We start from the raw sequence: 22,802 nt of genomic DNA, 5'->3' as shown, positions 1-22,802 counted from the left end.
TCTGTATGAGACTTGGCAGTTTGAAAACTTGAAGCTTGTATCAGAATGTCGTCTAGGTATGGAGCTACCGAGATTCCCTGCGGTCTTAGTACCGCCAGAAGAGCACCCAGAACCTTTGTGAAGATTCTTGGAGCTGTAGCCAATCCGAATGGAAGAGCCACAAACTGGTAATGCCTGTCTAGGAAGGCAAACCTTAGGTACCGATAATGATCTTTGTGAATCGGTATGTGAAGGTAAGCATCTTTTAAATCTACAGTGGTCATGTACTGACCCTCTTGGATCATAGGTAAAATTGTCCGAATAGTCTCCATCTTGAACGATGGAACTCTTAGGAATTTGTTTAGGATCTTTAAGTCCAGGATTGGTCTGAAAGTTCCCTCTTTTTTGGGAACCACAAACAGATTTGAGTAAAACCCCTGTCCCTGTTCCGATCGTGGAACTGGATGGATTACTCCCATTAACAAGAGCTCTTGTACGCAGCGTAGAAACGCCTCTTTCTTTGTCTGGATTGTTGACAATCTTGACAGATGAAATCTCTCTCTTGGAGGAGAGTCTTTGAAGTCCAGAAGGTATCCCTGAGATATTATCTCTAGCGCCCAGGGATCCTGAACATCTCTTGCCCAAGCCTGGGCGAAGAGAGAAAGTCTGCCCCCCACTAGATCCGATCCCGGATCGGGGGCCCTCAATTCATGCTGTTTTAGGGGCAGCAGCAGGTTTCCTAGTCTGCTTGCCCTTGTTCCAGGACTGGTTAGGTTTCCAGCCTTGTCTGTAGCGAGCAACAGCTCCTTCCTGTTTTGGTGCAGAGGAAGTTGATGCTGCTCCTGCTTTGAAATTACGAAAGGAACGAAAATTAGACTGTCTAGTCTTGGCTTTGGCTTTGTCCTGAGGCAGGGCATGGCCTTTACCTCCTGTAATGTCAGCGATAATCTCTTTCAACCCGGGCCCGAATAAGGTCTGCCCTTTGAAAGGTATATTAAGCAATTTAGACTTAGAAGTAACATCAGCTGACCAGGATTTTAGCCACAGCGCCCTGCGTGCCTGAATGGCGAATCCTGAATTCTTCGCCGTAAGTTTAGTAAGATGTACTACGGCCTCCGAAATGAATGAATTAGCTAGTTTAAGGACTCTAAGCCTGTCCGTAATGTCGTCCAGAGTAGCTGAACCAATGTTCTCTTCCAGAGACTCAATCCAGAATGCCGCTGCAGCCGTGATCGGCGCAATGCATGCAAGGGGTTGCAATATAAAACCTTGTTGAACAAACATTTTCTTAAGGTAACCCTCTAATTTTTTATCCATTGGATCTGAAAAAGCACAGCTATCCTCCACCGGGATAGTGGTACGCTTAGCTAAGGTAGAAACTGCTCCCTCCACCTTAGGGACCGTTTGCCATAAGTCCCTTGTGGTGGCGTCTATTGGAAACATTTTTCTAAATATCGGAGGGGGTGAGAACGGCACACCGGGTCTATCCCACTCCTTAGTAACAATTTCAGTAAGTCTCTTAGGTATAGGAAAAACCTCAGTACTCGTCGGTACCGCAAAATATTTATCCAACCTACACATTTTCTCTGGTATTGCAACTGTGTTACAATCATTCAGAGCCGCTAACACCTCCCCTAGTAATACATGGAGGTTTTCCAGTTTAAATTTAAAAACATAATTTATGCTTACCTGATAAATTCCTTTCTTCTGTTGTGTGATCAGTCCACGGGTCATCATTACTTCTGGGATATAACTCCTCCCCAACAGGAAATGCAAGAGGATTCACCCAGCAGAGCTGCATATAGCTCCTCCCCTCTACGTCAGTCCCAGTCATTCGACCAAGAAACAACGAGAAAGGAGTAACCAAGGGTGAAGTGGTGACTGGAGTATAATTTAAAAGATATTTACCTGCCTTAAAACAGGGCGGGCCGTGGACTGATCACACAACAGAAGAAAGGAAATTATCAGGTAAGCATAAATTATGTTTTCTTCTGTTATGTGTGATCAGTCCACGGGTCATCATTACTTCTGGGATACCAATACCAAAGCAAAAGTACACGGATGACGGGAGGGATAGGCAGGCTCATTATACAGAAGGAACCACTGCCTGAAGAACCTTTCTCCCAAAAATAGCCTCCGAAGAAGCAAAAGTGTCAAATTTGTAAAATTTGGAAAAAGTATGAAGCGAAGACCAAGTTGCAGCCTTGCAAATCTGTTCAACAGAGGCCTCATTCTTAAAGGCCCAAGTGGAAGCCACAGCTCTAGTGGAGTGAGCTGTAATTCTTTCAGGAGGCTGCTGTCCAGCAGTCTCATAGGCTAAACGTATTATGCTACGAAGCCAAAAAGAGAGAGAGGTAGCAGAAGCTTTTTGACCTCTCCTCTGTCCAGAGTAAACGACAAACAAGGAAGAAGTTTGGCGAAAATCTTTAGTTGCCTGCAAGTAGAACTTGAGGGCACGAACTACATCCAGATTGTGTAAAAGACGTTCCTTCTTTGAAGAAGGATTTGGACACAAGGATGGGACAACAATCTCTTGATTGATGTTCCTGTTAGTGACTACCTTAGGTAAGAACCCAGGTTTAGTACGCAGAACTACCTTGTCTGAGTGAAAAATCAGATAAGGGGAATCACAATGTAAGGCTGATAACTCAGAGACTCTTCGAGCCGAGGAAATAGCCATTAAAAACAGAACTTTCCAAGATAACATTTTTATATCAATGGAATGAAGGGGTTCAAACGGAACACCCTGTAAAACGTTAAGAACTAAGTTTAAACTCCATGGTGGAGCAACAGCTTTAAACACAGGCTTGATCCTAGCTAAAGCCTGACAAAAGGACTGGACGTCTGGATTTTCTGACAGACGTCTGTGTAACAAGATGGACAGAGCTGAAATCTGTCCCTTTAATGAACTAGCTGATAAACCCTTTTCTAAACCTTCTTGTAGAAAAGACAATATCCTAGCGATCCTAACCTTACTCCAGGAGTAACCTTTGGATTCGCACCAGTATAGGTATTTCCGCCATATTTTATGGTAAATCCTTCTGGTAACAGGCTTCCTAGCCTGAATCAGGGTATCAATAACCGACTCAGAAAAACCACGTTTTGATAAAATCAAGCGTTCAATTTCCAAGCAGTCAGCTTCAGAGAAGTTAGATTTTGATGTTTGAATGGACCCTGTATCAGAAGGTCCTGTCTTAGAGGTAGAGACCAAGGCGGACAGGATGACATGTCCACTAGATCTGCATACCAAGTCCTGCGTGGCCAAGCAGGTGCTATTAGAATTACTGATGCTCTCTCCTGTTTGATTTTGGCAATCAATCGAGGAAGCAGCGGGAAGGGTGGAAACACATAAGCCATCCTGAAGTTCCAAGGTGCTGTCAAAGCATCTATCAGAACTGCTCCCGGATCCCTGGATCTGGACCCGTAGCGAGGAAGTTTGGCGTTCTGGCGAGACGCCATGAGATCTATCTCTGGTTTGCCCCAACGTCGAAGTATTTGGGCAAAGACCTCCGGATGAAGTTCCCACTCCCCCGGATGAAGAGTCTGGCGACTCAAGAAATCCGCCTCCCAGTTCTCCACTCCCGGGATGTGGATTGCTGACAGGTGGCAAGAGTGAGACTCTGCCCAGCGAATTATCTTTGATACTTCCATCATTGCTAGGGAGCTTCTTGTCCCTCCCTGATGGTTGATGTAAGCTACAGTCGTGATGTTGTCCGACTGAAACCTGATGAACCCCCGAGTTATTAACTGGGGCCAAGCCAGAAGGGCATTGAGAACTGCTCTCAATTCCAGAATGTTTATTGGAAGGAGACTCTCCTCCTGATTCCATAGTCCCTGAGTCTTCAGAGAATTCCAGACAGCGCCCCAACCTAGTAGGCTGGCGTCTGTTGTTACAATTGTCCAGTCTGGCCTGCTGAATGGCATTCCCCTGGACAGGTGTGGCCGATGAAGCCACCATAGAAGAGAATTTCTGGTCTCTTGATTCAGATTCAGAGTAGGGGACAAATCTGAGTAATCCCCATTCCACTGACTTAGCATGCATAGTTGCAGCGGTCTGAGGTGTAGGCGTGCAAAAGGTACTATGTCCATTGCCGCTACCATTAAGCCGATCACCTCCATGCATTGAGCTACTGACGGGTGTTGAATGGAATGAAGGACGCGGCATGCATTTTGAAGTTTTGTTAACCTGTCTTCTGTCAGGTAAATCTTCATTTCTACAGAATCTATAAGAGTCCCCAAGAATGGAACTCTTGTGAGAGGAAAGAGAGAACTCTTCTTTTCGTTCACTTTCCATCCATGCGACCTTAGAAATGCCAGAACTAACTCTGTATGAGACTTGGCAGTTTGAAAGCTTGAAGCTTGTATTAGAATGTCGTCTAGGTACGGAGCTACCGAAATCCCTCGCGGTCTTAGTACCGCTAGAAGGGCACCCAGAACCTTTGTGAAGATTCTTGGAGCCGTAGCCAATCCGAATGGAAGAGCTACAAACTGGTAGTGCCTGTCTAAGAAGGCAAACCTTAGATACCGGTGATGATCTTTGTGGATCGGTATGTGAAGGTAAGCATCCTTTAAATCCACTGTGGTCATGTACTGACCCTCTTGGATCGTGGGTAAAATTGTCCGAATAGTTTCCATTTTGAACGATGGAACTCTTAGGAATTTGTTTAGAGTCTTTAAATCTAAGATTGGCCTGAAAGTTCCCTCTTTTTTGGGAACCACAAACAGGTTTGAGTAGAACCCTTGTCCTTGTTCCGACCACGGAACCGGATGGATCACTCCCATTGTTAACAGATCTTGTACGCAGCGTAGAAACGCTTCTTTCTTTATCTGGTTTGTTGACAACCTTGACAGATGAAATCTCCCTCTTGGGGGAGATAATTTGAAGTCTAGAAGGTATCCCTGAGATATGATCTCTAGTGCCCAGGGATCCTGAACATCTCTTGCCCAGGCCTGGGCGAAGAGAGAGAGTCTGCCCCCTACTAGATCCGGTCCCGGATCGGGGGCTCTCGGTTCATGCTGTCTTTGGGGCAGCAGCAGGTTTCCTGGCCTGCTTGCTTTTGTTCCAGGACTGGTTAGGCTTCCAGCCTTGCCTGTAACGAGCAACAGCTCCTTCCTGTTTTGGTGCAGTGGAGGTTGATGCTGCTCCTGTTTTGAAATTCCGAAAGGGACGAAAATTAGACTGTCTAGCCTTAGCTTTGGCCTTGTCTTGAGGTAGGGCGTGGCCCTTACCTCCCGTAATGTCAGCGATAATTTCTTTCAAACCGGGCCCGAATAAGGACTGCCCCTTGAAAGGTATATTAAGTAATTTGGACTTAGAAGTAACATCAGCTGACCAGGATTTTAGCCACAGTGCCCTGCGTGCCTGTATGGCGAATCCTGAGTTCTTAGCCGTAAGTTTGGTTAAATGTACTACGGCCTCCGAAATGAAAGAATTAGCTAGTTTAAGGACTCTAAGCCTGTCCGTAATGTCGTCTAGCGTAGAGGAACTAAGGTTCTCTTCAAGCGACTCAATCCAAAATGCTGCCGCAGCCGTAATCGGCGCGATACATGCAAGGGGTTGTAATATAAAACCTTGTTGAACAAACATTTTCTTAAGGTAACCCTCTAATTTTTTATCCATTGGATCTGAGAAAGCACAGCTATCCTCCACCGGGATAGTGGTACGCTTAGCTAAAGTAGAAACTGCTCCCTCCACCTTGGGGACCGTTTGCCATAAGTCCCGAGTGGTGGCGTCTATTGGAAACATCTTTCTAAATATTGGAGGGGGTGAGAACGGCACACCGGGTCTATCCCACTCCTTAGTAACAATTTCAGTTAGTCTCTTAGGTATAGGAAAAACGTCAGTACTCGCCGGTACCGCAAAGTATTTATCCAACCTACACAGTTTCTCTGGTATTGCAACAGTGTTACAATCGTTGAGAGCTGCTAAGACCTCCCCTAGTAGTACACGGAGGTTCTCCAATTTAAATTTAAAATTTGAAATATCTGAGTCCAATCTGTTTGGATCAGAACCGTCACCCACAGAATGAAGCTCTCCGTCCTCATGCTCTGCGAGCTGTGACGCAGTATCAGACATGGCCCTAGCATTGTCAGCGCACTCTGTTCTCACCCCAGAGTGATCACGCTTGCCTCTTAGTTCAGGTAATTTAGACAAAACTTCAGTCATAACAGTAGCCATATCTTGTAATGTTATCTGTAATGGCCGCCCAGATGTACTAGGCGCCAAAATATCACGCACCTCCCGGGCGGGAGATGCAGGTACTGTCGCGTGAGGCGAGTTAGTCGGCATAACTCTCCCCTCGCTGTTTGGTGAAATTTGTTCACATTGTACAGATTGACTTTTATTTAAAGTAGCATCAATACAGTTAGTACATAAATTTCTATTGGGCTCCACCTTGGCATTGGAACAAATGACACAGATATCTTCCTCTGAGTCAGACATGTTTAACACACTAGCAAAAAACTTACAACTTGGTTATAATCTTTTTTAGCAAAAAACGTACTGTGCCTCAAAGAGGTACTAACGATTAAATGACAGTTGAAATAATGAACTGAAAAACAGTTATTGCATCAAATTTTAAAACAACACAACTTTTAGCAAAGGTTTGTTCCCATTAGTAAAAAACAACACTAATTAAATTTGTACATAAGAAAACAAAACAACGTTTTTTATACACAGTCACTATAAGAATTCTCACAGCTCTGCTGAGAGAATTTACCTCCCTTCAAAGAAGTTTGAAGACCCCTGAGATCTGTCAGAGATGAACCGGATCATGCAGGACATATAAAAGTAGCTGACTGGAATTTTTTGATGCGTAGCAAAGAGCGCCAAAAACGGCCCCTCCCTCTCCCACACAGCAGTGAAGAGAAACGAAACTGTCACAATTAAAGCAAAAAACTGCCAAGTGGAAAATAATGCCCAAACATTTATTCACACAGTACCTCAGCAATGCAAACGATTCTACATTCCAGCAAAAACGTTTAACATGAGAATAGTTATTAAAAGGATTAGTGACCTTAACACAGTAGTTCCGGTGAAATACCATCCCCAGAATACTGAAGTGTATACATACATGTCATTTTAACGGTATGGCAGGCTTTTCTCATCAATTCCATTCAGAAAATAAAAACTGCCACATACCTCAATGCAGATTCATCTGCCCGCTGTCCCCTGATCTGAAGCCTTTACCTCCCTCAGATGGTCGAGAACAGCAATATGATCTTAACGACTCCGGTTAAAATCATAGTAAAAAATCTCTGTCAGATTCTTCCTCAAACTCTGCCAGAGAAGTAATAACACGCTCCGGTGCTATTTTAAAATAACAAACTTTTGATTGAAGTCATAAAAACTAAGTATAATCACCATAGTCCTCTCACACATCCTATCTAGTCGTTGGGTGCAAGAGAATGACTGGGACTGACGTAGAGGGGAGGAGCTATATGCAGCTCTGCTGGGTGAATCCTCTTGCATTTCCTGTTGGGGAGGAGTTATATCCCAGAAGTAATGATGACCCGTGGACTGATCACACATAACAGAAGAAATTTGAAATATCTGAATCCAGTCTGTTTGGATCAGAACCGTCACCCACAGAATGAAGCTCTCCGTCCTCATGTTCTGCCACCTGTGACGCAGTGTCTGACATGGCCCTAATATTATCAGCGCACTCTGTTCTCACCCCAGAGTGATCACGCTTACCTCTTAGCTCTGGTAATTTAGCCAAAACCTCAGTCATAACAGTAGCCATATCCTGTAATGTGATTTGTAATGGCCGCCCAGATGTACTCGGCGCTACAATATCACGCACCTCCCTCTGAGCGGGAGATGTAGGTACTGACACGTGAGGCGAGTTAGTCGGCATAACTCTCCCCTCGTTGTTTGGTGAAATTTGTTCAATTTGTACAGATTGACTTTTATTTAAAGTAGCATCAATACAGTTAGTACATCAATTTCTATTGGGCTCCACTTTGGCATTGCAACAAATGACACAGGTATCATCCTCTGAATCAGACATGTTTAACACACTAGCAAATAAACTTGCAACTTGGAAATACAATTCAATTAGAATAATATTAAAACGTACTGTGCCTTTAAGAAGCACAGAAGATCTATGACAGTTGAAAATTAATAAATTGAAACAGTTATAGCCTCAATCCTTGTAAATAACACAACTTTAGCAAAGGTTTAATCCCATTAGCAAAGATAACAAATTCTGAAAGCAGGAAACAAATTACAGAATAAACGTTTTTTATCTCAGTCAAACTATAATTCTCACAGCTCTGCTGAGAGAAATTACCTCCCTCAAAATAAGTTTGAAGACCCCTGAGCTCTGTAGAGATGAACCGGATCATGCAGGGAATACAATGAGTTGCTGACTGAAATATTTGATGTGTAGTAAAAGCGCCAAAAAACGGCCCCTCCCCCTCACACACAGCAGTGAGGGAGAACAGAAACTGTCAGAAAACAGATTAAGCAACTGCCAAGTGGAAAAATAGTGCCCAAACATTTATTCACTCAGTACCTCAGTAAATGAAAACGATTTTACATTCCAGCAAAAACGTTAAACATAATCTCTAGTTATTAAACAGCTTTATGTATTTCTTACAGTGTAATTCTAGTGAAGTACCATTCCCCAGAATACTGAAGTGTAAAGTATACATACATGACATTATATCGGTATGGCAGGATTTTCTCATCAATTCCATTGTCAGAAAATAAAAACTGCTACATACCTCTATGCAGATTCATCTGCCCGCTGTCCCCTGATCTGAAGTTTACCTCTCCTCAGATGGCCGAGAAACAGCAATATGATCTTAACTACTCCGGCTAAAATCATAACAAAAACTCTGGTAGATTCTTCTTCAAACTCTGCCAGAGAGATAATAACACACTCCGGTGCTATTTTAAAATAACAAACTTTTGATTGAAGATATAAAACTAAGTATAATCACCATAGTCCTCTCACACATCCTATCTAGTCGTTGGGTGCAAGAGAATGACTGGGAGTGACGTAGAGGGGAGGAGCTATATGCAGCTCTGCTGGGTGAATCCTCTTGCACTTCCTGTTGGGGAGGAGTAATATCCCAGAAGTAATGATGACCCGTGGACTGATCACACTTAACAGAAGAAAAAACAACTATCCATGTTCTCCAAATTAAAATGTGCAAATTTCCAAATAGCTAAAGAGGAAATGCTTTAAAAAACGAAAAACCTAGTTAATAAATTCACGTATTTCAAAAAGTTATTTCTGTAACAAAAATCCCAGCCCAGCAAATTAGAACTTTCTTAATAGACTCAAAAAGTAAAATGAAGAAAATAAACTGAAGGGACATTAAACTTCAAATTTTTAAGCCATATTTAATTAGATTTTAGCTATGGATACTGAATATACATATAGAAAAGTAATGTACAAAGTACCAAACAAATCTTGATGTTAATTAAAATATGTTGAAACTAAACCAAAAACATTTGTAGCAATAACAGCTATTTGCAAAGGGCCTTGTAAAAAAGACAAGGCCCTTTCTAATTGGTTGTGTAAAACCGGTTAGGATTTTACAGCTCTTCTGTTGTAGGAACTAATTTCAATTCTTTATTGACATTATTTGTCCAATGTGACATAGTACAATAAATGTAGTACAATAAATGTCATGCTTTTTCAGGGTATCAGTATCGACTATTTTACTTCTGGAGGAACAATAATTTGAGTGTCATATCTATATATCTTTCTTATAATAGACAGATGTTTCACATTGTGTACGCAGTCCTTCACATTTTCTACTGGCAAAATAAAAGGCTTTAGAAATCAGATGCAGAGTGTCAATGCCTATCAGAACATTTGAGGTGTTGCTTGAAATAAGTACGTACAAATGATTTCCATGGTATCCTCAATAAGTAAATCTTTACTAAAACATACCTAGTTTAAAATCAAGAGATTTTTTTTTTAACCCAAAGATTTAGATAAAATGTTTGATACCAACAGTAAGTTGTATAGGCAAAGAATATTCTAGTTTACAAAATTAATTGATGAAAATAGAACAAAATGCAGTTTATACAACTAAAATGCAATGTGTTAATAGCACTATGAAAATAAGTAAAAATTAGTGTCGGCATACATGGTGTGCAATAAATATTACAATAATATAAGCTAACCAGTGTTGGTAAAATTAAATTATTTCATATTCAGGGAGATCTTTAAACCCTGGACATGGTCATTCAAGGATTACATTTAGACAACACTTTGTAAAATAAACTATAATATTTTGCATTTGCAACACAGTATATTAATGAATGCATTATTTTTAAGGTTTGCAAATTCTTTTCAAACTAAATAAATCATATTACTATTTTGAATTTATTATGTGAAATATTGGTAAAAACCCCCCAACATTTTTGTGTAGAAAGCAAATTCTAATATTTATTTACCTCATGTTTGTGACACACAGAGACAATACAGAAATATTTTGACATTTTTTCATAGTCCTGGCACAACTCTCCGAGAATCGATCTTACCATTAAAGGAAGAGCTCCAATTTGCAGGTGATGAAGCCGAGGAGGAGGGTGATAGTGAGCTAGATGTGGATGTAATGGCCCAGTTTGGTAAGGAGCTGCAGTCACTCCAGTTTCAATTGCAATTTCCCTGTAAAATAGTTTATATACGTTTTTTTTTGTTTTGTTTTTTTAAGCAAGCTCAAGGTTTCTTGCAAACCTTCCCATGGTTTATTTCACATACAGTACTCTACAAAGCCCAGATATTTTGCATGGAAAACACCCAATATTAAAAACAGATTAGCTAACATTATAGGCAAAATCATATTGTAAAAAGGTGCCATTTTATAGACTACAACATTCAGCTTAAAAGGGATAGAAAGGTCAAAATTGAAATGTGCATTTTAATTTGAAATAGAAGCATTTTTACTATACTTCCTTAGCAAAAATGCTTGAAATAAAAGTTATTAGTGTTTTCTGCAGCATACGCACATATCTTGTGAGGGCCTGTGCACCAGTATTCAAACACCAAGCATGCTCAGAGAGCTGGTAGTGGTGTGTATTGCTTCTGAAGAAGTCATTTGTGTCATACAAGCAACTGCTGACTCTGAGAAGGTGTGGTGTGCAAGGGCCCTCAAAGAACCTGTGCATATGCTGCAGACAATGTTTTTAATTATATAAGTTGTTACTGTTTTTTGCTAATGAAAGTATATAGCAAAATGCTTCTATATCAAATTGAAATGCACATTTCATTTTTGACCTTTCTATCCCTTTAACTTGTCACCCAGCTATACGGTTGAAAGATTGACCCTTCTGTCAAAGTGACAGGCTAGCAAGTGTGTAGAATATTCTCAGTTTACGGGTCAAGAATGATGAACATAAATAATACATTTCATAAAAAGTTACTCAGCTTGGGACTATTTGTAGCAACACATTTTCTTATGAAGTGAACGCAATCCAACCCAGTTTCGCTACAAAGTAGAGATGAGTAAATCAATTGGTCGAACACAGATCATCTAACACTAGTAGAGCCTACTCTCTTGCTCCAGATATTATCAGGGGTAGGTCAAGACCTTAAAATCTCAGGTTGCTAAAAAAACTAAAGGGTTGTACCAGAGGGGACATGATCTTTTTCTAATAACTATGCCTATATTTCCTATTCGAGGGGACATAGAAATGCAAAAATAAAATTCTCTAATATGCTATATCACTTTATTGTTGCACACAAAAAGGTGTTAACCCCTGTAAAAAGGTTAAACCAATAGCTAAAGCCTGCTCCAGCAATGCGCTTCTGTGTGTAGCCATCAATTAGCTCTCAGTAGTGCATTGCTGATGCCTATACTTTTCACTAAAGGATACAAAGACAACAAAGCTAAATATGATTATAGAAGTGAATTTAAAAGTGTTTTACATGAAATACCTAAACTATGAAAGTGTAATGTCCCTTTAACCCATATTTCCTATGTACCTACTCTCTTTGCCCTAGTTTGAGCAAAATAAACTGCCTTGTAAATTAAATTAAATACTGTTAACACCTTTGTGAATGGGTCAAACCACTGCTTGATATAAACAAAGCACTGGGTATAAAGGACAACAAAACAATAAAATAAAACTGCCACATCTAAAAAGCCAGAAGAGCAGCCTGGAGGGTTTCAAAAGATTAGTGGCACTCTAAGTGGGCTCTAGGAGTAACAAACTGACTTTCATAGGAACAAGAAAAAACAAAAACAATTTATGCATACCAGATAAATTATTTTCCTTCCGGATAGGGAGAGTCCACGGCTTCATTCCTTACTGTTGGGAAATACAACACCTGGCCACCAGGAGGAGGCAAAGACACCCCAGCTAAAGGCTTAAATATCCCTCCCACTTCCTCATTAACCCAGTCATTCTGCCAAGGGAACAAGGAAAAGTAGGAGACACATCAGGGTATAAATAGTGCCAGAAAAAAAAAAAATGATAAATAGGGGGCCGCCCTTACACAAGAAAAAACAGGCAGGGCCGTGGACTCTCCCTATCCGGAAGGAAAGGAACTTATCTAGTAAGCATAAATTATGTTTTCCTTCCTAAGATAGGGAGAGTCAATAGCTTTATTCCTTGCTTTTGGGAAAACTATACCCAAGCTCCAGAGGACACTGAATAAATAACGGGAGGGAACAAAAAGGAAGAGGCGGACCCTTTTCTGAGGGTACCACAGCTTGCAAAACTTTTCTCCCAAAAGCTGCTTCAGCCGAAGCAAAAACATCAAATTAGTAAAAATTAGAAAATGTAAGGAGGACCAGGTAGCCGCCTTACAAATCAAATCCATAGAGGCCTCATTCTTAAAGGCCCAAGAGGAAGACACTGCTCTAGTGGAATGAGCTGTTATCCTCTCAGAAGGATGATGTCCCGCTGTCTTGTAAGCTAAATGGATGACATTCCTTAACCAAAAAGATAGGGAAGTCTAAGTAGCCTTCTGCCCCTTACACTTCCCCGAATAGACAACTAACAGAGAGGAAGATTGTCTAAACTCCTTAAAAGCCTGAAAAAAGAACTTCAAGGAGCGAACCACATCCAAATGGTAAACGTTCCTTCGATGAAGGAGGATTAGGACACAAGAAAGGAATCACAATTTCTTGATTGATGTTGCGATCTGACACAACTTTAGGAAGAAAATCTTATTTAGTACGAAAAACTGCCTTATCTGCATGAAAAATCAGATAAGGAAACTCACATCGCAAAGCCATTAAAAAGAGAAAGTTCCAGGGGGGTGGAGACGGGTGCATCCAAGATGGCGGAGTAACTCCGAGCTCCGCTGATGGCAGAGCACTAACAGCTGAAATTAAGGGGCCCAAAACAGACAAAATCTCAGCAGACGGGTGCAATCTGCACATCGAGCCGCCCACACCAGTACCGGAGCTCTTTAGGTGAAACCGAAGCCGCTTTCTGCCGCAATCACGGAGGCTGGAGTTTCCCGGTGAGGCCTGACAGCCTACAAAATTTACAAAACTAACTGCGTAGGCAGAGGTGCACAACGCAGATCAGAAGGAGCTAGAGACAGTGGCTCTCCGGATACCTAGATCAGACACAGCCAGCGGTGAGCGACTCTGAAGGGACTTACTATCTCCCTCATAAGCAGCACAGGCTATAACAGTCTCTGGCAAATAAATGGCATAGAAAGAAGTGAGACACAGAGTTACCAGATACACGCACCCAGTACTGATAGCATGGACAGCCAGGAAATTACTCTCCCTAAATAAAGATGCCTACTATAAACAAGGGATAATTTTGAGATGAGTAACATACAAAGGTACTGAGTGAAAACAGATATATTAAAGACTATCAAAACCTGAGACGCCACGTGGGCCCTGCCCAGAAGCACCTCATTGCCATAATAATCACTACCTAGAGTAACATTATACAGGGGTTTCATCATCACAGAAGATTTATCAGACATCCCACATGAGGGTTGGGGACAATAACGAATAATAAATCCCTTGTGTGAGACCTAGGGTGTATAATCCGCACTTATAATGGCGTCAAAGCAAAAGCCCAAACAAGACAAGACAAACAGACCCCTAACAGGCAAGAACAACAACTCAGTTACATCTTATTTTAACACAACAGAACAAATCACTCATAGTGAAAATGTGACACCAGGGGTACACCCCATGCAAACAGAAGTATCTTCGGAAGTAGTACAAAACACACAAGATTTAATACAGATCCCAGCAGATGTACAATGTCTAAGCAAGATATTGCGGATATTGTCCGGGCATGCGTGAGGGAAGAATTAGCAGATTTAAAACAAGACGTCCACGCATTAGGATTTAGGGTGGAAGCACAGGAGGACTGTAATGAAACCATGAGAGAGGAGTTTAACCAATTACAACTCAGATATGATCACCAACAACACTCAATGGAAATGCTGTATGATAAGGTAGATGATTTAGAAAACAGGAGCCACAGGAAAAACCTGCGTATCTGCGGTATCCCTGAATCCGTTTTGCCAAAGGATTTACCTACCTATCTGCCGGCCCTATTCCACCATTTGAAAGGGACTAACTCTTCAGAAATCATTCTTTGGGACAGGGCCCATAGGGCGCTACGCCCGAAACCGCCTAATTCAGCCCCTCCGAGAGACATCATTAAATTTAAAAACTTTCGTGACAAGGAAGAGATATTGGGTCTCTCGAAGAAAAACCAGCCGATCAGATTCAGGGGCACAGTACTGCAGTTTTTTGCAGATATCTCCCAGAGAACACTCCAACAAAGGAGAGAATTTAGTCCCCTGACAACTCCTCAGGCTAAAAAGGATCCCGTACCGATGGGGCTTCCCAACCCAACTTTTGGTCATACATGAAGAATGGAGACATATCTGTAAAGATGTCTCGGAGATAGGAGCCTTCTGCAAGATCCTAAATAACAAAATGTATGCTTACCTGATAAATTTATTTCTCTTGTGGTGTATCCAGTGCACGGATCATCCATTACTTGTGGGATATTCTCCTTCCCAACAGGAAGCTGCAAGAGGATCACCCACAGCAGAGCTGTCTATATAGCTCCTCCTCTAACTGCCACTACCAGTCATTCGACCGAAGACAAGAAAGAGAAAGGAGAAACCATAGGGTGCAGTGGTGACTGTAGTTTAAAAATAAAACACACCTGCCTTAAAATGACAGGGCGGGCCGTGGACTGGATACACCACAAGAGAAATAAATTTATCAGGTAAGCATAAATTTTGTTTTCTCTTGTAAGGTGTATCCAGTCCACGGATCATCCATTACTTGTGGGATACCAATACCAAAGCTATAGGACACGGATGAAGGGAGGGACAAGGCAGGTGCTTAAACGGAAGGCACCACTGCCTGCAAAACCTCTCCCCCAAAAATAGCCTCCGAAGAAGCAAAAAGTATCAAATTTATAGAATTTAGAAAAAACAGAATTTATGTTTACCTGATAAATTACTTTCTCCAACGGTGTGTCCGGTCCACGGCGTCATCCTTACTTGTGGGATATTCTCTTCCCCAACAGGAAATGGCAAAGAGCCCAGCAAAGCTGGTCACATGATCCCTCCTAGGCTCCGCCTACCCCAGTCATTCGACCGACGTTAAGGAGGAATATTTGCATAGGAGAAACCATATGATACCGTGGTGACTGTAGTTAAAGAGAATAAATTATCAGACCTGATTAAAAAACCAGGGCGGGCCGTGGACCGGACACACCGTTGGAGAAAGTAATTTATCAGGTAAACATAAATTCTGTTTTCTCCAACATAGGTGTGTCCGGTCCACGGCGTCATCCTTACTTGTGGGAACCAATACCAAAGCTTTAGGACACGGATGATGGGAGGGAGCAAATCAGGTCACCTAGATGGAAGGCACCACGGCTTGCAAAACCTTTCTCCCAAAAATAGCCTCAGAAGAAGCAAAAGTATCAAACTTGTAAAATTTGGTAAAAGTGTGCAGTGAAGACCAAGTCGCTGCCCTACATATCTGATCAACAGAAGCCTCGTTCTTGAAGGCCCATGTGGAAGCCACAGCCCTAGTGGAATGAGCTGTGATTCTTTCGGGAGGCTGCCGTCCGGCAGTCTCGTAAGCCAATCTGATGATGCTTTTAATCCAAAAAGAGAGAGAGGTAGAAGTTGCTTTTTGACCTCTCCTTTTACCGGAATAAACAACAAACAAGGAAGATGTTTGTCTAAAATCCTTTGTAGCATCTAAATAGAATTTTAGAGCGCGAACGACATCCAAATTGTGCAACAAACGTTCCTTCTTCGAAACTGGTTTCGGACACAGAGAAGGTACGATAATCTCCTGGTTAATGTTTTTGTTAGAAACAACTTTTGGAAGAAAACCAGGTTTAGTACGTAAAACCACCTTATCTGCATGGAACACCAGATAAGGAGGAGAACACTGCAGAGCAGATAATTCCGAAACTCTTCTAGCAGAAGAAATTGCAACCAAAAACAGAATTTATGTTTACCTGATAAATTTCTTTCTCCAACGGTGTGTCCGGTCCACGGTGTCATCCTTACTTGTGGGATATTCTCTTCCCCAACAGGAAATGGCAAAGAGCCCAGCAAAGCTGGTCACATGATCCCTCCTAGGCTCCGCCTACCCCAGTCATTCGACCGACGTTAAGGAGGAATATTTGCATAGGAGAAACCATATGGTACCGTGGTGACTGTAGTTAAAGAAAATAAAATATCAGACCTGATTAAAAAAACCAGGGCGGGCCGTGGACCGGACACACCTTTGTATAAATAAATTTATCAGGTAAACATAAATTCTGTTTTCTCCAACATAGGTGTGTCCGGTCCACGGCGTCATCCTTACTTGTGGGAACCAATACCAAAGCTTTAGGACACGGATGAAGGGAGGGAGCAAATCAGGTCACCTAAATGGAAGGCACCACGGCTTGCAAAACCTTTCTCCCAAAAATAGCCTCAGAAGAAGCAAAAGTATCAAACTTGTAAAATTTGGTAAAAGTGTGCAGTGAAGACCAAGTCGCTGCCCTACATATCTGATCAACAGAAGCCTCGTTCTTGAAGGCCCATGTGGAAGCCACAGCCCTAGTGGAATGAGCTGTGATTCTTTCGGGAGGCTGCCTTCCGGCAGTCTCGTAAGCCAATCTGATGATGCTTTTAATCCAAAAAGAGAGAGAGGTAGAAGTTGCTTTTTGACCTCTCCTTTTACCTGAATAAACAACAAACAAGGAAGATGTTTGTCTAAAATCCTTTGTAGCATCTAAATAGAATTTTAGAGCGCGAACAACATCCAAATTGTGCAACAAACGTTCCTTCTTTGAAACTGGTTTTGGACACAGAGAAGGTACGATAATCTCCTGGTTAATGTTTTTGTTAGAAACAACTTTTGGAAGAAAACCAGGTTTAGTACGTAAAACCACCTTATCTGCATGGAACACCAGATAAGGAGGAGAACACTGCAGAGCAGATAATTCTGAGACTCTTCTAGCAGAAGAAATCGCAACTAAAAAACAGAATTTATGTTTACCTGATAAATTTCTTTCTCCAACGGTGTGTCCGGTCCACGGCGTCATCCTTACTTGTGGGATATTCTCTTCCCCAACAGGAAATGGCAAAGAGCCCAGCAAAGCTGGTCACATGATCCCTCCTAGGCTCCGCCTACCCCAGTCATTCGACCGACGTTAAGGAGGAATATTTGCATAGGAGAAACCATATGGTACCGTGGTGACTGTAGTTAAAGAAAATAAAATATCAGACCTGATTAAAAAAAAACCAGGGCGGGCCGTGGACCGGACACACCGTTGGAGAAAGAAATTTATCAGGTAAACATAAATTCTGTTTTCTCCAACATAGGTGTGTCCGGTCCACGGCGTCATCCTTACTTGTGGGAACCAATACCAAAGCTTTAGGACACGGATGAAGGGAGGGAGCAAATCAGGTCACCTAAATGGAAGGCACCACGGCTTGCAAAACCTTTCTCCCAAAAATAGCCTCAGAAGAAGCAAAAGTATCAGACTTGTAAAATTTGGTAAAAGTGTGCAGTGAAGACCAAGTCGCTGCCCTACATATCTGATCAACAGAAGCCTCGTTCTTGAAGGCCCATGTGGAAGCCACAGCCCTAGTGGAATGAGCTGTGATTCTTTCGGGAGGCTGCCGTCCGGCAGTCTCGTAAGCCAATCTGATGATGCTTTTAATCCAAAAAGAGAGAGAGGTAGAAGTTGCTTTTTGACCTCTCCTTTTACCTGAATAAACAACAAACAAGGAAGATGTTTGTCTAAAATCCTTTGTAGCATCTAAATAGAATTTTAGAGCGCGAACAACATCCAAATTGTGCAACAAACGTTCCTTCTTTGAAACTGGTTTTGGACACAGAGAAGGTACGATAATCTCCTGGTTAATGTTTTTGTTAGAAACAACTTTTGGAAGAAAACCAGGTTTAGTACGTAAAACCACCTTATCTGCATGGAACACCAGATAAGGAGGAGAACACTGCAGAGCAGATAATTCTGAGACTCTTCTAGCAGAAGAAATCGCAACTAAAAACAAAACTTTCCAAGATAATAACTTAATATCAACGGAATGTAAGGGTTCAAACGGAACCCCCTGAAGAACTGAAAGAACTAAGTTGAGACTCCAAGGAGGAGTCAAAGGTTTGTAAACAGGCTTGATTCTAACCAGAGCCTGAACAAAGGCTTGAACATCTGGCACAGCTGCCAGCTTTTTGTGAAGTAATACCGACAAGGCAGAAATCTGTCCCTTCAGGGAACTTGCAGATAATCCTTTTTCCAATCCTTCTTGAAGGAAGGATAGAATCCTAGGAATCTTAACCTTGTCCCAAGGGAATCCTTTAGATTCACACCAACAGATATATTTTTTCCAAATTTTGTGGTAAATCTTTCTAGTCACAGGCTTTCTGGCCTGAACAAGAGTATCGATCACAGAATCTGAGAATCCTCGCTTCGATAAAATCAAGCGTTCAATCTCCAAGCAGTCAGCTGGAGTGAAACCAGATTCGGATGTTCGAACGGACCCTGAACAAGAAGGTCTCGTCTCAAAGGTAGCTTCCAAGGTGGAGCCGATGACATATTCACCAGATCTGCATACCAAGTCCTGCGTGGCCACGCAGGAGCTATCAAGATCACCGACGCCCTCTCCTGCTTGATCCTGGCTATCAGCCTGGGGATGAGAGGAAATGGCGGGAACACATAAGCTAGTTTGAAGGTCCAATGTGCTACTAGTGCATCCACTAGAGCCGCCTTGGGATCCCTGGATCTGGCCCCGTAGCAAGGAACTTTGAAGTTCTGACGAGAGGCCATCAGATCCATGTCTGGAATGCCCCACAGGTGAGTGACTTGGGCAAAGATTTCCGGATGGAGTTCCCACTCCCCCGGATGCAATGTCTGACGACTCAGAAAATCCGCTTCCCAATTTTCCACTCCTGGGATGTGGATAGCAGACAGGTGGCAGGAGTGAGACTCCGCCCAAAGAATAATTTTGGTTACTTCTTCCATCGCTAGGGAACTCCTTGTTCCCCCCTGATGGTTGATGTACGCAACAGTCGTCATGTTGTCTGATTGAAACCGTATGAACCTGGTCCTCGCAAGCTGGGGCCAGGCCTGGAGCGCATTGAATATCGCTCTCAGTTCCAGAATATTTATCGGTAGAAGAGATTCTTCCCGAGACCAAAGACCCTGAGCTTTCAGGGATCCCCAGACCGCGCCCCAGCCTATCAGACTGGCGTCGGTCGTGACAATGACCCACTCTGGTCTGTGGAACATCATCCCTTGAGACAGATTGTCCAGGGACAGCCACCAACGGAGTGAGTCTCTGGTCCTCTGATTTACTTGCATCTTCGGAGACAAGTCTGTATAGTCCCCATTCCACTGACTGAGCATGCACAGTTGTAATGGTCTTAGATGAATGCGCGCAAAAGGAACTATGTCCATCGCCGCCACCATCAACCCGATCACTTCCATGCACTGAGCTATGGAAGGAAGAGGAACGGAATGAAGTATCCGACAAGAGTCCAGAAGCTTTGTTTTTCTGGCCTCTGTTAGAAAGATCCTCATTTCTAAGGAGTCTATAATTGTTCCCAAGAAGGGAACCCTTGTTGACGGGGATAGAGAACTCTTTTCCACGTTCACTTTCCAGCCGTGAGATCTGAGAAAGGCCAGGACAATGTCCGTGTGAGCCTTTGCTTGAGGAAGGGACGACGCTTGAATCAGAATGTCGTCCAGGTAAGGTACTACTGCAATGCCCCTTGGTCTTAGCACCGCTAGAAGGGACCCTAGTACCTTTGTGAAAATCCTTGGAGCAGTGGCTAATCCGAAAGGAAGCGCCACGAACTGGTAATGTTTGTCCAGGAATGCAAACCTTAGGAACCGATGATGTTCCTTGTGGATAGGAATATGTAGATACGCATCCTTTAAATCCACCGTGGTCATAAATTGACCTTCCTGGATGGAAGGAAGGATAGTTCGAATGGTTTCCATCTTGAACGATGGGACCTTGAGAAATTTGTTTAAGATCTTGAGATCTAGGATTGGTCTGAACGTTCCCTCTTTTTTGGGAACTATGAACAGATTGGAGTAGAACCCCATCCCTTGTTCTCTTAATGGAACAGGATGAATTACTCCCATTTTTAACAGGTCTTCTACACAATGTAAGAACGCCTGTCTTTTTATGTGGTCTGAAGACAACTGCGACTTGTGGAACCTCCCCCTTGGGGGAAGTCCCTTGAATTCCAGAAGATAACCCTGGGAGACTATTTCTAGCGCCCAAGGATCCAGAACATCTCTTGCCCAAGCCTGAGCGAAGAGAGAGAGTCTGCCCCCCACCAGATCCGGTCCCGGATCGGGGGCCAATATTTCATGCTGTCTTGGTAGCAGTGGCAGGTTTCTTGGCCTGCTTTCCCTTGTTCCAGCCTTGCATTGGTCTCCAAGCTGGCTTGGCCTGAGAAGTATTACCCTCTTGCTTAGAGGACGTAGCACCTTGGGCTGGTCCGTTTTTACGAAAGGGACGAAAATTAGGTCTATTTTTTGCCTTGAAGGGCCGATCCTGAGGAAGGGCGTGGCCCTTACCCCCAGTGATATCAGAGATAATCTCTTTCAAGTCAGGACCAAACAGCGTTTTCCCCTTGAAAGGAATGTTTAGTAGCTTGTTCTTGGAAGACGCATCAGCCGACCAAGATTTCAACCAAAGCGCTCTGCGCGCCACAATAGCAAACCCAGAGTTCTTAGCCGCTAACTTAGCCAATTGCAAAGAGGCGTCTAGAGTGAAAGAATTAGCCAATTTGAGAGCATTGATTCTGTCCATAATCTCCTCATAAGGAGGAGAGTCACTATCGAGCACCTTAAGCAGTTCATCAAACCAGAAATATGCGGCTGTAGTGACAGGGACAATGCATGAAATGGGTTGTAGAAGGTAACCCTGCTGAACAAACAATTTTTTAAAGCAAACCTTCTAATTTTTTATCCATAGGATCTTTGAAAGCACAACTATCCTCTATGGGAATAGTGGTGCGTTTGTTTAAAGTAGAAACCGCTCCCTCGACCTTGGGGACTGACTGCCATAAGTCCTTTCTGGGGTCGACCATAGGAAACAATTTTTTAAATATGGGGGGAGGGACGAAAGGAATACCGGGCCTTTCCCATTCTTTATTAACAATGTCCGCCACCCGCTTGGGTATAGGAAAAGCTTCTGGGAGCCCCGGCACCTCTAGGAACTTGTCCATTTTACATAGTTTCTCTGGGATGACTAAATTTTCACAATCATCCAGAGTGGATAATACCTCCTTAAGCAAAATGCGGAGATGTTCCAATTTAAATTTAAATGTAATCACATCAGATTCAGCCTGCTGAGAAATGTTCCCTAAATCAGTAATTTCTCCCTCAGACAAAACCTCCCTGGCCCCCTCAGATTGGGTTAGGGGCCCTTCAGAGATATTAATATCAGCGTCGTCATGCTCTTCAGTAACTAAAACAGAGCAGCCACGCTTACGCTGACAAGGGTTCATTTTGGCTAAAATGTTTTTGACAGAATTATCCATTACAGCCGTTAATTGTTGCATAGTAAGGAGTATTGGCGCGCTAGATGTACTAGGGGCCTCCTGAGTGGGCAAGACTCGTGTAGACGAAGGAGGGAATGATGCAGTACCATGCTTACTCCCCTCACTTGAGGAATCATCTTGGGCATCATTGTCATTATCACATAAATCACATTTATTTAAATGAATAGGAATTCTGGCTTCCCCACATTCAGAACACAGTCTATCTGGTAGTTCAGACATGTTAAACAGGCATAAACTTGATCAGAAAGTACAAAAAACGTTTTAAAATAAAACCGTTACTGTCACTTTAAATTTTAAACTGAACACACTTTATTACTGCAATTGCGAAAAAACATGAAGGAATTGTTCAAAATTCACCAAATTTTCACCACAGCGTCTTAAAGCCTTGAAAATATTGCACACCAATTTTGGAAGCTGTAACCCTTAAAATAACGGAACCGGAGCCGTTTTAAGCTTTAAACCCCTTTACAGTCCCTGGTATCTGCTTTGCTGAGACCCAACCAAACCCAAAGGGGAATACGATACCAAATGACGCCTTCAGAAGTCTTTTATAAGTATCAGAGCTCCTCTCACATGCGACTGCATGCCATGCCTCTCAAAAACAAGTGCGCAACACCGGCGCGAAAATGAGACTCTGCCTATGCTTTGGGAAAGCCCCTAAAGAATAAGGTGTCTAAAACAGTGCCTGCCGATATTATTAAATCAAAATACCCAGAATAAATGATTCCTCAAGGCTAAATAAGTGTTAATATCAATCGATTTAGCCCAAAAAAAGTCTACAGTTTAAATAAGCCCTTGTGAAG

General features: G+C 42.6%; 1 protein-coding gene across 4 annotated transcripts in view; it reads right to left on the bottom strand.

Annotated features, from left to right (window-relative positions):
• RNF111 (ring finger protein 111) overlaps window positions 1-22,802 on the bottom strand; it is a 689,804-nt gene that overhangs the window by 145,266 nt on the left and 521,736 nt on the right. For all 4 annotated transcript variants that reach the window (XM_053717530.1, XM_053717531.1, XM_053717532.1 and 1 more), the window contains exon 10: window positions 10,487-10,613. In XM_053717530.1, the coding sequence (XP_053573505.1) occupies window positions 10,487-10,613 (127 nt within the window). The remainder of the gene's footprint in view (window positions 1-10,486; window positions 10,614-22,802) is intronic.

The sequence above is a fragment of the Bombina bombina genome, chromosome 6 (assembly GCF_027579735.1).
Source record: "Bombina bombina isolate aBomBom1 chromosome 6, aBomBom1.pri, whole genome shotgun sequence".
NCBI classification, from domain to species: domain Eukaryota; kingdom Metazoa; phylum Chordata; class Amphibia; order Anura; family Bombinatoridae; genus Bombina; species Bombina bombina.
The sequence above is the reverse complement of the archived record's forward strand: the minus strand, read 5'-3'. Positions and strand labels throughout refer to the sequence as shown.